At 44.0% G+C, this 16,248-nt stretch overlaps 1 protein-coding gene across 6 annotated transcripts in view; it reads left to right on the top strand.

The window, feature by feature from the left end:
* Window positions 1-4,577: 4,577 nt before the first annotated feature.
* Window positions 4,578-16,248, top strand: part of MID2 (midline 2) — a 102,246-nt gene continuing 90,575 nt past the window's right edge. The window contains exon 1 of one of the 6 annotated variants that reach the window (XM_070067449.1): window positions 4,578-4,926. Coding sequence is in view for 4 of the 6 variants with exons in the window: in XM_070067447.1 (XP_069923548.1) it covers window positions 6,202-6,238 (37 nt within the window). In the remaining 2 variants the exon portion in view is untranslated. Of the gene's footprint in view, window positions 4,927-5,368; window positions 5,584-6,108; window positions 6,239-16,248 lie in introns of those variants that run through there. The other 5 variants (XM_070067451.1, XM_070067452.1, XM_070067450.1 and 2 more) reach the window with 5 other exon arrangements.

Below are 16,248 nucleotides of genomic sequence, written 5' to 3'. Positions count from 1 at the left end.
ACTTTTGAGTCAACTTTGGGTTCAACTTGTTGTTTTTGCAACTTATTTTATTTTTTTTTAATTACAAAAGAAATGACCACTCTAGAATATTCAGTTATAAAATAAATAGAATCAAAACCAAAAGATCCCCTCAGACACCCACGTCAGTTTCTGGCTCACACTGTCGCAGGGTGCTCTCAGGTCCCTTTTGATGCATTTGCTGGCATATACGTGTATCAATTTCTTACACAAGTAGAAAAACCTGTGCTGATTCTGTATTTCTCCTCCTTTTTATTTTATTGGACTAAATTATACATAGCATAACATTTACCATTTTAATCCCTTTGGAGCATACAATTCACGGGAATTAGGCCCATTCACAATGCTGTGTAACACACTATTTCCAGGATTTTTTCATTAGCCCAAACAGAAATTTGTATCCTTGAAATGGTAACTCCTGATTTCTCCCTTCCCTCAGGCTCTGGGAACCTCTGTTCTACTTTCTGCCTCTATGCTCCTTGCTCTTTTACATTATTTTTGGAAAGGAAATGCATGGACATCATAAAACATTCAAAAATACAAAATAAACCGTGTTAAATACTCCTCCCCAGTATGCTTCATCCCCAGGCAACCAGTGGGATGGTTTTCTCAAGTATGTCACAGAGGAGTCTACGCACTTACCAGTATTGGTGGCTGCATGCCTCTCCTCCCTTTTTTTTTTTTTTTTAAGATTTATTTAAGTTATTTGAAAGTCAGAGTTACACACAGAGAGAAGGAGAGGCAGAGAGAGAGAGGTCATCCATCTGCTGGTTCACTCCCCAATTGGCTGCAACAGCCACAGCTGCGCCGATCCAAGGCCAGGAGCCAGGAGCTTCTTCTGGGTCTCCCACGTGGGTGCAGGGGCCCAAGGACTTGGGCCATCTTTTACTACCTTCCCAGGCCATAGCAGAGAGCTGGATCAGAAGAGGAGCAGCCTGGACTCGAACTGGCACCCATACGGGATGCCGGCACTGCAGGTGGCGGCTTTACCAGCTACGCCACAGTGCCGGCCCCAGCCTCCTCCCTTTCACACAAGTAGTAGCAAATCAACTACAGCTCTGCACTTTGCCTTTTGCATTTAACAATATCTGAGATTGTTTTTGTATATATACATATACACATATACATATATATAATTATTTTAGTAACTATTTAGCTATTCTATTATGCTGAGATCAATAGACTTTTGACTCATTAACTTTCCAAAAAAGTAATTTTTTATTGTTTCTAAAACAACATAAAATTTGCTCTTCCACCCATTTCCAAGTGAACAGTACAACTGATCCCCAAACACTCCTCCCTAGAAGCTCCATGCTACATAACTGAAATTCTAGACTCACTAAACAGCTGCCCTCCTCTCTCCCTTCACCCAGCCCCTGGCAACTACCCTATACTTTCTGTTTCACTATGTTAGGTAGCTCATAGAGTAGAATCATGCAGTAGTTGTCTTTTTGGTTTATTTCACTTAGGAGAATGTCCTCAAGTTTCATTTGTATTGTAGCATGTGACAGGATTTCCTCCCTGCTTAAGGCTGAGGAGTACAAGGGCATGAACTTCAAAAAGCTTGTGGAAAATGGAGTTAAAAGTTTGTTTTGGTGCAAATTTTTTTGAAATTCCTGCACGTAAGGGTTCTTCAAAAAGTTTATGAAAATGAGTATTGTGAAAAAAAAAAACTATGCATGGCTTAACATTATTTTGGCACCAGAAAAGATTATCTCTCTCTTTTTTTAAAGATTTATTTTATTTATTTGAAAGACAGAGTTACAGAGAGAGAGGCCTTCCATCCACTGGTTCACTCCCCAGATGGCTGCAAGGGCCGGAGCTGCACTGATCTGAAGCCAGGAGCCAGGAGCTTCTTCTGGGTCTCCCACGTGGGTGCAGGGGTCCAAGCACTTGGGCCGTCTTCTACTGCTTTCCCAGGCCATTAGCAGAGAGCTGGATCGGAAGTGGAGCAGCCAGGAGTAGAAGTGGCACCCATATGGAATGCTGGCGATTTAGGCCAGGGCTTTAACCTGATGCGCCACAGCGCCAGACCCAAGATTGTCTCTTAATTCCATTCTCCACAAACTTTTGAAGTAACTCTTGTATTCCATTGTATTTCAGCATACACTGACTTTTTAAACCATTCAGCCACCAATGGCTTCTTTTATGGTATCTTTAATCTGTTTATTCAATAATTCAGCTTTCATATTCTTTCTTATTTTAAAGTTTTATGTAAGTTACACAAGTTTCATGTATTTCATACATACAGATTTAGGAACATAGTGACACTTCGCAACCTACCCTCCCTCCCACCTACACTCCAACCCTTTTTCCTCCCTCTCCCATTCCCCCTCTTAATTTTTACGAAGATCTACTTTCAGTTTACTTAATGAACGTAAAGTTAACCCTATACTAAGTAAAAGAGTTCAACAAGTAGTATGAAGAAAAAAAAAACACTGTTCCTAAACAGAAGAGAAATGGGCTATAAACAATCATTGAATCTCAAAATGTCCATTTTACTCCAATACATTACATTTTAGGTACTCTATTAGTTGCCTTGAAGCAGAGAAAACATATGGTATCTGTCTTTTTGGGACTGGATTATTTCACTAAGTATAACATGAATGGATATATAAGTTGCTTCCCTTCTTGGCTACTGGGAATAATGATGCTGTGAACATGGATGTGCTAATATCTCTTTGAGATCCAGTTTTTAGTGGTTTTGGAAATACACCCAGAAATGAGCTTACTGGATCATATGGTAATTCTATCTGTCATTTTTGGAGGACCCTCCATATTGTTTTCTACAGCAGCTACACCATTTTACATTCCCTTACATAGCAGGGGCACCATTTTACAACAGTGCTCAAGGGTTCCAATTTCTGCACAACCTTGTTAACATCATCTTCTATATATTGATAGTGGCCATCCTCAAAAGAGATAGCTCTTTGTGGTTTGGATTTTCGTTTCCCTGACAATGGTGATCTTTTCATATGTTTGCTGGACATTTGTAAAGCTTCTTTGGAGAAATGTTTCTTCAAGTGCCTTGTCCCCTGTATCTACTTGAAAGGCAGAGCAAGAGCGAGAATGAGAGACCTTCCATCTGTTGGTTCACCCCCCACCCCAAAAGATTACAACAGCCAGGGCTGGACCATGCCCAATCCAGAAGCCAGAAACTCTATCATCTTCCACATAGATGGCAGGGGCCCAAGTATTTGGGCCATCATCCGTTGTCTTTCCAGGCACACTAGCAGGAAGCTGGATGGGAAGAACAGCAGGTGGAACTTGAACAGGTGCTCCAATATGGGATGCTAGCATGTAATCCATGGCTTAACTGGATGCACCACAATGCTGGTCCCCTCGCCTAATGTCTTTTTTTTTTTTTTGTCAGGCAGAGTTAGACAGTGAGAGAGAGAGAGAGAGAGAGAGAGAGAGAGAGAAAGGTCTTCCTTCTGTTGGTTCACCCTCTAAATGGTCACTTCGGCCGGTGCACTGCACTGATCCAAAGCCAGGAGCCAAGTGCTTCCTTCTGGTCTCCCGTGCAGGTGCAGGGCCCAAGCACTTGGGCCATCCTCCACTGCCTTCCCGGGCCACAGCAGAGAGCTGGACAGGAAGAGGAGCAACCGGGACAGAATCCGGCGCCCCAACTGGGACTAGAACCCGGGGTGCCAGCACCGCAGGCGGAGGATTAGCCAAGTGAGCCGCGGGGCCAGCCTTGCCTAATGTTAAATGGAGTTATTTGTTTCTTTCGTTGCTGAATTGTTGGAGTTCTTTATATATTATGGATATTAACCCATCTCCTCCCGTTCTGTAGGTGGCCTTTTCACTGTGTTGTGCACTTTGCTGTGTAAATGTTTCTAAGTTTGATGTAGTCCCATGTACCTATTTTTGCTTTTGTTGTGTACACTTTTGGTGTGACTCATTAATTCTCACTTTCATTAGGATAGCCTGGTTGTGATTTTTGTCTTCAGTTCCCTCTCATTGCTCTGTCTAGCACATTGTTTAACAAGGGTGTTGGCTGATTACTCTTGGTTCCCTGACAGGATACACCCAGAGCTACCTTAATTTTCTGGACTTGTTCCCATGCACAGTAGTGGAGGACTATGTGAAGGGGGAGGGTGCTTCACCCTATTTTCTTTCCCCTTCCTCTCTGCTTTTGCTCCATGTAAGAAACAATCTCCGCCCTGGGGTTTCCTCCTACTTCCCTTTCCCATCCACCTTGTGGGTGGGGCCATGGTCTCTGAGCCAATGACGGGTTGGCAGACAGGCTGACTCCAGACCAATGGGAGGCTCCTGGGTTCCAAATGGCCCAATCAGGTTATTAGGGCCACTCAATACCTGGATAAGTAGCATCTTCCCTATTGTCCTCTTAGTAATAACCCTATTGTTTTGCTGGTCAACCACTGAAGGTGCAAAAGAAACTAATTTTTTTTATTTGATGGCTTTAATCCATCTCCCCAACTTTTGTCCCAGGCCAATAAAACGCAGCCATTCTCCCTTTGTAAAAAGAAACAGGGGTTGGGTTTCCTACAATTGTCTGCCCTTTTCTGTCTCCTCCACTATTTTTGTTTTACTCTGTAGCTAACTTTTCATAGATCAGCTTCATTGGGAGGACCTGTGCGGTGGACCCAGGCACACTTTTCTCATTGGCGGTTGCAGCGGCCTTTTCCTTGTCCTAACCTGGGGGGTTTGTGGGACCAACGGGTGGGGGTGGGGGTAGAGGTGGCGGGTGGGAGAAGAGTTTGGCTATAGCCTTGTTTCTGCATTTCCATTCTGTGCGCGCTCTCTCCTCTCTCTCTCTCTCTCTCTCTCTCTCTCTCTCTCTCTCACACACACACACACACACACACGCCCGCTCAGGCCCCTCTCCGTGTGCCTTCCTTCAAGATGCCAGGGCGCTGGAGAAAAGGCTGCTGGAATCAGCTGGTAGGTACAGTAGTAACCCGAACCCCACCCACCGGCTGCCTTTGCCTGCTCAGGTTTCTCTGGTCACTCCTGCCAGGGGAGAAAACATGTAATGCGCCTCCAGAGGAGGGGCTAGGGGAGCTGGGAGTGGCGGGGGTGGCGGAAGGTGAGCCCTGGAAGGTGGCCCAGGGTCCCTTCTGCCGGGGCCCTTCCCAGTGCTCCCTTGAGGTGTTAGCCCCAGCCCTGTTTGCCCCTCTCCACCCCCACCCCCCTTTGCGAAAGGATTGCCTTTTTTTTTTTTCCTCTGCGGCGGCGGAAATGACAATGTGGTGCTAGCGTGGTGTCATGGTGCTGCCCCTGGACTGAGGAGTGAAAACTCTTTAAGTTCAGCCGGGGAGAGCCGGCCGCGATAGCGAGGCGACAACCGGGCCGTCCCCTGCGGGCCGCGCGAGCTGCTGGATCCTGGCTGCTGCGCGGCGGCGGCGGCGGCGGCGGCAGCGGCAGCAGCAGCGAAGGCGGCAGCGAAGGCGGGCGGCGGCCTAGAGTGGTGGTGGCGGCGGCAGCGACGGCGGCCCGGGAGCTTGCGCTGGAGCCCGAGTCAGCTCGCTGCGGAGGCAAGCGAGCGCCCGGCGCTCTCTGGCGCGCGGAGGAGATGGCTGGCACCTGGGAACGCTATGGGTAAAACGCGCCCCCTCGCCGCGGCCCTAAGGGTCTAGTGTCCTCGCCCACTCAGGTCTCGGCCCTGGCTGCGGCCGCTCTTCAGGTGCCGCCGGGCCCGGCGCTGGCCGAGGGCTCCGGGGCTCGGCAGGGTGGAGTGACGGGGCCCGTGAGGCTGGAGGCAGCGGCGGCGGGATCCCGGTCCGGCTCTGGCTCCCCGGTCCGCCGTTGGGGCACGGGCTGCTGCCGCTGCCGCCCACCCCTCCTCCCCTCCCCCGGACGGAGTTTGTACTCCAGGGTGCGGTGCGGGGGCGGCCCGAGGCCTCCAGCGGAGCCGCGCCGGGCTGGGCGCTGGCAGTCGAGCCGTTCCCTCGGTGCCTGGGCGCGAGTCTGGGAAAAGGGCACTACTGCCTTCCCACGCTTCCGCGGTCGGCAGCCTAGTCGGCCCGGGAGGCGCCCGTGTCTGGCGGGGCTGGCCCAGCAGCCAGCGGGCGATGCCGCGGACACCCTGCCGGCGGGGAGGCCAGGCGAAACTTAATCCCTTTTCTGCCGCCGGAGCGATCCTCCACGTCTGGGTGGCTTCTTATTTCTGGCCTAGCTGTGAAAGCAGCTGTGTGGGGGAGAGGGGAAACTTAACGTATGTCCACAGGACTGACTGCGACTGAATCAGGGAGAGGTGTGTGTTTTTTTTTTTTTTTCATTCCTTGCTCGTAAGTATTAAGTAAATAACGGCGGAGTCGATTTACAGAAACATTGCTGGTTTCGGTTAGTTAGCACTTCGTGTGCAGCACATTATTTTTCGGAGGCGTTTCTTGTAGAGCAGGAAATTGGGATCCTAGGGTGGTAGGGCTCAGCACTTTCCCTCTTTCTTCCGCACTTCCATACCACCTTCAGGATCACTCACCTTCTTCCTATGGCGAAAATACCTAAATTTCTGCCCCATCGAGATCTCCCCCCATGGCCCTTCCGGCACTTCCGTGCTCACCCTGTCCCCATCAATCTGTGCACTCCCCAGCCACGCAGCCTCTTGCTTTTTCAACCACTTTGCCCTTTGGAGGATTTCAGAATGTGGGGCTGGTGGATGGCGATGGTTGTGTGTCTTTAAGGAGGATCCCTTTTAAAGGAATACAGTGTATTGGAAATTGTGTAATAGACAAGTACTGTGCGTGGGTTGCTTAGTCTGATCTCAAGTTGGGTTATAAGGGCTGCCTTTAACCCTTTTTCTGTTTGCTCCCAGTACTCCGATCAGTTCTGTGGCAATTTTCCCAATAGAGGGGGTTGTTGAACAGGGAGGTCCCCTCCCCTACTTTTTTTTCGTTTTGGGGGGCAATTTCATTCTATCCAGATGGTTATTCCCGCTTCCACACATTCTCCCCTTTCTACCTCCTCTCCACTCATCACTGCCCTGAAGGCCTAACAGTTGCTATTTTTATTTATTCCTGCCCAATGAATTATTTTAATGCCGACACATAATGTGAATTAGATTTCTCCTAATTGTTCCTCACAAATTGATTTTTGTGAGGTCTAGGAAACCTGAAGATCAGGGAGTTCATGACAAATCTGATGTTGCCTTGGCTGTATGACCTTAGCACATGCCTATGACCTTTCTTTCATAGTTGGTGCACTTCTGTAAAAGGCATAATATTGTGTGTTGGGTATTGTGAGTTTTGCCTTGGTCCTTTGAAGATGAAAGAGTTCTATAAATCCTCAGCATTATACTTTTCAAAGAAAGCACTTCATTTACCTTTTATTGGGTTAGTGGATTGGGCATTAGTAAGAACCCTAGTTTATGGGAAACCTTAATTTGCCATTGTTAACCCTTTGGAAGCCAAATTTGTTATACTTACACCCTAAGTCTGTTTCTCCCCAATGTGTGTACAATTGAATAAAAACTTACATACAATTTGGCACACAGATAATGGTATAAATCATATAAGTGCTTAAATCATATCTAATGTACTCTAACCTCACAATTTGAGTCAGACTCCTTTGAAAATCTAATCTTGCCCCTTTTTAGCCTACTTGGGTGACAGTTAGTTAATTTCTAATGAAAACTGACAGTAATTTAGGCATAGCTCTATAAGCATCATTAGCAGCTAGCAGCAATGAGTCAACAATATTTATTAAGCACCTTTATTGTGAATAGTCCTTTGCTGACTGGGCTGAGACCCCAGACTTGGCACAGCATTTTGGCCTCCTGCTTGTTCCAGGCCTAACTCCATACCTGCAGCTCCAGGATTAGTACAGGGAGGGGCTGTGCAGGGTAGAGATAGCGGCTAGGTACAGGAAGGGCTACTTCTGTCCCTCCTATTTACTTTTGTGACTACTAGAATTCCCATCTAGCCTGTTGTACCTTACAAGGCCTCCTCCAGAGAGTGCTGCTGCAATTCAAAGTGACTTGGTTGCTTCTTGAGTGTATCGGAACAGTGCAAATAGATTTAGATGAAATTGGTTTAGGTAATCCCTTCTCTAAGAGCAGGGTAACTTGCTCCAACTTGCTGGTCCTAAAGTAGTGCCAGTGGAGTCTCATAATTGTATCCAGATACTGCTCTGGGTAGTGAGCTTGTCCATTCCCTCATCCCTCCCCCCATAAAATCTGCTGACACTACAGCAGTTGAGAATGGAAACTACAAGAGTATATCTTTATCACTCAGCAAACCTCATTGGCTTGGGAAAGAGGAGGGAATGCTATCTTTTCATTTTATCCCTTAGAACTCAAGTTCTGTTTTTCAGTAGGGACATAGAGCCATGGAAACGGTGAAGATAGAGCTGAGGCACAGAATATGTTTCAAATGGCTGTTCTGGTGGTACCCCCAGAACATGTCTCATGTGGATCTGTCTTTATGGATCTTGGTAACTTCCTAGGTGTTAGGTCATGGAATGTGACTGGTGGTTAAGGGGGTGCTCTATTTCTGATTAGCAATTACATTTTGTTCCTCTCAGTGGGGAAAATGAGGCTTTCTGTTTATGAAGTGCCTGCTTATTTAAGCTGAATATTTTGACTTGCAGCACTGTGTCATCAAAATATGAGGTGTTACATGTTCATTCTGGATATTCAAAAGTTTAGAGTTCAAATCCATTTACTTGTCAGTGCATGAAATTTTGGTAACAGAGTGGTGTCTAATTAGTGTATTTCAGGTTTCTCAAAAAATTGTGTAAATCATTGAGCAATGTACAGAGAAGACTAGAAAAGTGTTTCTCAATCAGTGCATTGGGTCACCTAATAAGTGAGAAGGCCAGATGAGTGGCATTGAGATGAGAAATCTCAACTGCAATCATTCCCCTGTGCAGACTTCCTTTAGAAAAAAAAATCCCTCTGCTCCAAAGATCAAGATATGTTTCTCTTTCCACTTTTATGTATTAAAACTTTCCTAAGAATTTTCTGTGGGCTTTGGAGGTCTGCAACTTTTTCCAGTTGTTTCTCTTTCCATCTTCCCCTTCTTCCTGACCACAGGGAAGTATATGCTTTCTGATAGTGAATTTCTCAGCTCTTGAATTCCCCTTTTAGAAATTCTATAAGCTGCTAAGACTACTAGATGGTATAATATGTTTAAAGTATAGGAGGACAGATTTTGAGTAATGTGTCAACATCTTATTCCCTTATCCACATGAGGTTCACCTGATTACACTCTGGGATGTTGGGTCAGCCTAACCAAAGTATCATTTGTGAGAATTATCTTATTTGGGTTCTTGTCTCCCTGTAGAGCTCTGACTGCCTGACCTTGGGCTTTGTCTCAGCTTCTTTCCTGCAGGTCAGACTCCTCCGGTTGATGAATAGTGTCCCTAGTCTCTGGATCATCCTCTTACAGAGACCAGACAATCTGATAACAAACCCATTATATAATCTAAAATCCTCCTGAAACATAAAATCACAGTATTTGCAATTTACCTAGATAGAAGCATAATGTGTGGGTATGGCAGGCAGTGCTAATTCATGACAGCAAAGTGTCTGAAAATGTAGAGTTCAGATATAGAAAAATGGTTTATAGTCAGAATCCTGAATCACTTTGTCTATAGCCCTTTGTTCAATGTTGCTAGGATTCACATGACTCCCAGGGGGGGTTAGATGCTCGATTTCAAATAGGCCTCTGTTCTTTGTCCCTTGTTTCTGACCTGAACTTGGGATGTTGTCAGCCCAACACTCAACAGCATGCCCTATGCACACACACCCAATATGTATAACATGTATATTCCATTTTATTCTGTAGAAATAGAGATGACTGCCCATCCAGGTGTACTATTGAACATTTAAAGATTTATTAATATTTCACTGAGTAGCAAAGCTTGGTAAAAGCAGTCCTAGAATAGATTGAAAGTACTGATAGCAGTAAGTAAATTAAGTTTGTTCTTCATTTGTTCCCCAATCTGAAACTACCAGTGTAATGTGCATTAAGATAAAGGTGCTATGGATTATACTTAGGATCCCTGTCAATTTTCATGTGTTACCTAGACAAATTCATTTCTTGTTTACTTAGATTAATATTTTGCATTTGATGCAGATTTAGGACTTCTAGTTCTGCTATCCTGATAATTCATTTTAGTGTTTATGATGACTCTGATGTGTAAAATACACAAATGGTTGGATTTAGGAGCTAATGAAGGAAAAGAAAATATCATTAAATCCACACGCTATAAAATATTAACTAGGCTTAAATAACCTATTAGACAGGAACTGGCTCCAGTGCTGTCTACCAATTGGTAATCAACCTCCAGTCCTAAGCTCTCCCTGTGCTTTCACGGTGGAATCTTAAGAGAACAAGATAAAGACAATTTTTTCCTTGGGGGGGGTGCCAGTCTAAGGGGGAAGACATATAAGCATAAGATATACCACAATCAGACCCATGGTTCTCCAGAAATATTGTCAGGGAGTGTGTCCTCCATTTTGGCAACCATGTTTGAGATAAATTTTCAAGTGATTTTGGTTTTCCTTAATAACTTGATTTGTATCTATCATCAGTAAATATATGATGAGCAAGTTAATAATTTCATTTTATCCTTAGCTGATCCTTACAAGAGTCCGATAGATGAGGAAGCTGCAGCCTGAACAGTTTAAATGTCTTACCTATGATCATTGTGCAAATTCACTTTAGACCCAGGACTACAACCAGGCTCTATTATGAGGATCAAAAGAGATAATGGCTTTGAAACAATTTGAAAAGTATAAAATGCTATACAAATGTAAGATGACTATTATGATGAATTGTGATTATTGAACACCTAGCTCCCTTTTTCCGAGTTTCTATTTTAAGTCCTTTAAGTATTCTATGCATTGTTTGCTCTTTATGTTCCCAAATGATTTTTTTTAACTTTGAGGAGTATTTGCTTTTTTAAAAAACAAAAATATTTATTTATTTATCTATCTATCTATCTATCTATTTATTTGGAAGGCAGAGTTACAGAGACAGACAGACAGACAGACCTATACATTTGTTCACTTTCCAAATGGCCACAATGGCCAGGGCTGGGCCAAGCTGAAGCCAGGAGCCAAGAGCTTCATCTGGGTCCTCTATGTGGGTGGAGGGGCCCAAGCACTTGGGCCATCTTCCACTGCTTTCCTAGGTGCATTAGCAGGGAGCTGGGTCAGACATGGAACAGCCAGGACACGAACTGGCACCCATATGGGATGCTGGTGTTGCAGGCAGTGGCTCAACCCACAGTGTCACAATGCTGGCCCCAAGGGGTACTTTCTTAATCCTAGTGTCCTGGGATTTGGCCTTCTTACTTTTCTGTTCATAAAACACTTCTCATTAGTCCTTACTCCCATGGGATCGTTCTAATTTTTAGTTGCCCACAGGAATATTCATTATATCTTCCTTGTGGTATAACCAATAAAACCATACACTGTACTTTGTACCTTGGCTTTGCCAGTGAAGGTAATACATTTTGCTTACAGTTCCTTTAGTGATGATTTCTATCACTTGTTAGTCTTTCTAGTCACACTAACAAAACATGATTTGTGTTTTTAGGAGCTAGTTTACAATAATGCAAGGTGTCTTTTCTATGTGGTAACAGATGGCAAGGGCTCTATGATAATAGGATGTCAGAGCAGGAAAGTATTTTTAAAAGATCATCCTATGTTCTAGTCTAACTTGGATGGCACTTTACAGTTGAGGAAATGGAAGACCAAGCCAGGACTCATTTGCTCACCCCACAAGGCAGAGAGACAGTTTCTAGTATTTTAAGGAAGAGCTCATGTGATGTTAATTTTTGCAATAATAAAATATCTTAAAAACTGCTTATTTTATGTTGATTTGTTTTGTAAAATTACCCTACAACTCAGTTCAATTCTCAGTCTACCATCTAGAGAGCAGACTTGATTTTCACACTCAGGGATTTTCTGTGAAGAGGGGGAGACCAGTGAGTCCTTAGGGAGGTAGTGATAGCCCGGAGCAATGCTCTGCAGATCTGGAATATGAAAGCTAGATGGAATATTAGCTGTTGAAATAAGTGGGCATTTAATTATGTTCAAATAACATTTGAAATAATAGAATGCTGTCAAGTGCAGATCATGGCTTCTCTCTTGATCAGCGTTAACTAAATGCTGGATTTGGAGGGCAATGCTGAAATCAGCCATCCATTGTATAAATGTTAGAATGCATTCTTTTTATCTTAATCGTGTTTATTGAAACTCTTCCTTTATATTCCTACTCAGTCACACAGTGCTTTGATACCTTCCTATAGTTTATTCTCCTGAACTTCCTTTTTTGAGGGACTCAGCCTGAAAGAGGATTATTATAAAGCTCTTATAAAATTGAGCAAGGGCAAATACATAAATGTACATGTTTCATTTTTTTTAATAGGTGATTTTTTTAAAAAAAAATTATTTATTTGACAGGCAGCATTACAGACAGAAGAGACAAAGAGAGAGAGAGAGGTCTTTGATCCAATGGTTCACTCACCAAATGGCTGTAACAGCCGGAGCCAGGCCAAACTGAAGCCAGGCCAGCTTCTTCCAGGTCTCCCATGTGGGTGCAGGGGCCCAAGTATTTGGGCCATCTTCTGCTGCTTTCCCAGACCATCAGCAGAGAGCTGGATTGGAAGAGGAACAGCCGGGAATTGAACCAGCACCCATAAGGGTTGCTGGTGCTGCAAGCAGATGTTTAACCTTCTACACCACAACATCAGCCCCAAACGTATACATTTGACTACATGACAGTAATTAAATGATTTGGAATCAAACTAATCAGGATGTGTGGATGCTGGCATTTGTTTATTTACATGGTAATTGAGTCTGCCTTCCCAGCCATTTCATCAATGCATTTTAATAGCAAACTATTGTATTTTCTGGCAAAAGCTTCATGATTACTTGTCATTGGGTCTCACCCTATCAGGTTCACATCCGATCTTTAAACTTAGCTCACTCTAATTCTGCATAGATTAGAGATACACCAGGTTTTTAAGTTGCAACACTCTAACATTGATTTTTTTTTATTTTTATTTTTTGACAGGCAGAGTGGACAGTGAGAGAGAGAGAGAAAGGTCTTCCTTTGCCGTTCGTTGGTTCACCCTCCAATGGCCGCTGCAGCCGGCGCGCCGCGGCCGGCCTGCTGTGGCCGGTGCACTGCGCCGATCCGATGGCAGGAGCCAGGTACTTATCCTGGTCTCCCATGGGGTGCAGGGCCCAAGCACTTGGGCCATCCTCCACTGCACTCCCGGGCCGCAGCAGAGAGCTGGCCTGGAAGAGGGGCAACTGGGACAGAATCTGGCGCCCCGACCAGGACTAGAACCCAGTGTGCCGGCGCTGCAAAGCAGAGGATTAGCCTAGTGAGCCGGCGCCGGCCTACATTGATTTATTTTTGTCACACTATTTCCTCCTGCTAAATGTATTCTGTGATACTAGTAAAATATTTTCAAAAGTCCTTTAAACGTTTTCTAAAGTGAATAAAAATAGGAAGCTGAGAATTTTCTGATACTTGTTGATCATTAAAGATATCCTAGGGTATTGCAAAACCTAGACAGGTCATCACTGATATAGAAAAACAATTGAGAAGAATAAGTAATCCAACCAAATTTATAAATACTACATAATTACACAGTTGGCAGTATAGTACAGTAGTTAACTACTCACATTCTTGAGTCAGACAGACCTGGGTTTGAATCTTTTTTTAAAAAATTGAGATATAGGGGCCGGCGCTGTGGCACAGTGGGTTAAAGCCGTGGCCTGCAGCACCGGCATCCCATATGGGCGCCAGTTCGAGTCCTGGCTGCTCCACTTCCGATCCAGCTCTCTGCTATGGCCTGGGAAAGCAGTACAAGATGGCTCATGTCCTTGGGTCCTGCACCCATGTGGGAGACCCGTAAGAAGCTCCTGGCTCCTGGCTTTGGATCAGCTCAGCTCTGGCCATTGAGGTCATTTGGGGAGTGAACCAGCAGATGGAAGACCTCTCTCTCTCTGGATCTACCTCTCTCTGTAACTCTGTCTTTCAAATAAATAAAATAAATTTTAAAATTGAGATATAATTCAACCTAATAGTCACCATTTAACAGTATACAATTCAACATTTTATAGTATATTCAAAAGGTTATACAACCATCACCACTATTTAATTCCAGAACATTTCATCATCCCAGAAAGAAACTGTATCTGTTATCAATCTCTCTCTTTCCCTCTCCTTTCCTGGCCCATGGCAACCACTAATCTATTTTCTGTTCTGTGGGTTTGCTTGTTCTGGACATTCCATATAAAGGGAATTATATTATACATTGCCTTTTGGGACAGGCATCTTTCACTTAGCATAATGATTTCAGATGTCATCGATGTTGTAGCATATATCAATATTTCACTCTTCTTTACAGCCAAATAATATTCCAGATGGATATACCACATTTTGTTTATATAGTCATCAGTTGATGGGCATTTGTGTTGTTTCCCTTTTGGTTACTATGAGTACTGCTGTTACTATGAATACTGTTGCTATAAATATTTGTGTACAAGTTTTTTTAATGAGCATGTTTTCAGTTCGTTTGGGTATATACCTAGGAGTACAACTGCTAGGTCATATGGTAACTCTACATTTAACCTTTGGAGGAATTTCCAAACTACTTCCTCAAGCAGCTGCCTGATTTTATATTCCCACCAGCAATGTTTGAGCATTCCAAGATCTCCACATTCATGCTGGCATATACTATTTTCTGTATTCTATTATGGTCATCCGAGTGGGTGTGAGGTAATATGTTGAGGATCTTTTCCTGGGATTATTGGCTATTTGTATGTATTCTTTGGAGAAAGGTGTATTCAAGTTCTCTCTCTCTCTCTCTCTTTCTCTTTCTTTCTTTCTTTCTTTCTTTCTTTCTTTCTTTCTTTCTTTCTTCTTCCTTCCTTCCTTCCTTCCTTCCTTCCTTCCTTCCTTCCTTCCTTTCTTTCTTTCTTTCAGACAGAAGGGGAGGTAGAGCGAGCACTCCCAACCTCTGGTTCACTTTCCAAATGCTCACAACAGCTAGGGAAGCTAATGACAGGAGCCAGGAATTCAAACTAGATCTCCTGCATTGGTGACAGGAACTCAATTCCTTGAGCCATCATCACTGCCTGCCAGGGTACACATTTCAGGAAACTGGAGTTAGGAGCTAGAGCCAGGAATTAGAAATCAGAACCTAGATACTCTGATATGGGGTTCGGGTCTCCTAACTGGCACCTTACCTTCTAGTCCGAATGCCCATCCATGTCCTTTTTTTAAAAAAAAAAAGATTTATTGATTTTATTTGAAAGTCAGAGTTACAGAAAGAAAGGGAGAGACATAGATCTTCGATCTGCAGGTTCACTCCCCAGATGGCCACAATGGCCAGTGCTGGACCAGGGCAAAGCTAGGAGCCAGGAGCTCCATCTGGGTCTCCCATGTGAGTGGCAGGGGCCCAAGTACTTATCGCCATTTTATGCGGCTTTCCCAGGTCATTAGCAGGGAGCTGGATCAGAAACAGAGCAGCCGGGACATGTACTGGTGCCATGTGGGATACCGACATCACAGGTGGTGGCTTTATCTGCTGCTCCACAATGCTAGCCCCTCCTTGTCCATTTTAAAATGGGTTATCTTTTTATTATTAACTTGTGAGAGTTCTGTATATTTCAGGGTACCACCTGTATCAGATATATGGTTTGAAATTAATTGCTCCTCTTTTGTGGGTTGTCTTCTCACTTTGTTGATGGTGTTTGCAGCAGTAAAGTTTTAAATTTTGATGAGGTGTTGCTTATATTTTCTTTGTGCTTTTGAAGTCTTCTAAGAAACTGTTGTCTAATCTAAGAATACAGAGCTATACATATATCTTTTCCTCCAAAAGTTTCATAGTTTCAGCCCTTATATTTTGTTATTGATTTGTTTTGATTGAATTTTTATATATAGTGTAAGGTAGGACTTCATCTTTATCTTTTTGCATGTGGATTTCCAGTTGCACCAGTATCATTTGTTGAAAAGATCATTCTTTTTACATTGAATGATGTCATAATCCTTGCTGAAAATTAGTCTACCATAAATAGATGGATTTATTTTTGGAGTTTTATTTTATTATTATTTTTTTGACAGGCAGAGTGGACAGTGAGAGAGAGAGACAGAGAAAGGTCTTCCTTTTCCATTGGTTCACCCCCCAGTGGCCGCTGCGGCCGGCGTGCTACGGCCAGCACACCGCGCTGATCTGAAGCCAGGAGCCAGGTGCTTCTCCTGGTTTCCCATGGGGTGCAGGGCCCAAGCACTTGGG

The sequence above is a fragment of the Oryctolagus cuniculus genome, chromosome X (genome assembly GCF_964237555.1).
Source record: "Oryctolagus cuniculus chromosome X, mOryCun1.1, whole genome shotgun sequence".
Lineage (NCBI taxonomy): Eukaryota > Metazoa > Chordata > Mammalia > Lagomorpha > Leporidae > Oryctolagus > Oryctolagus cuniculus.
This window is presented reverse-complemented; position numbering and strand designations above follow the sequence as displayed.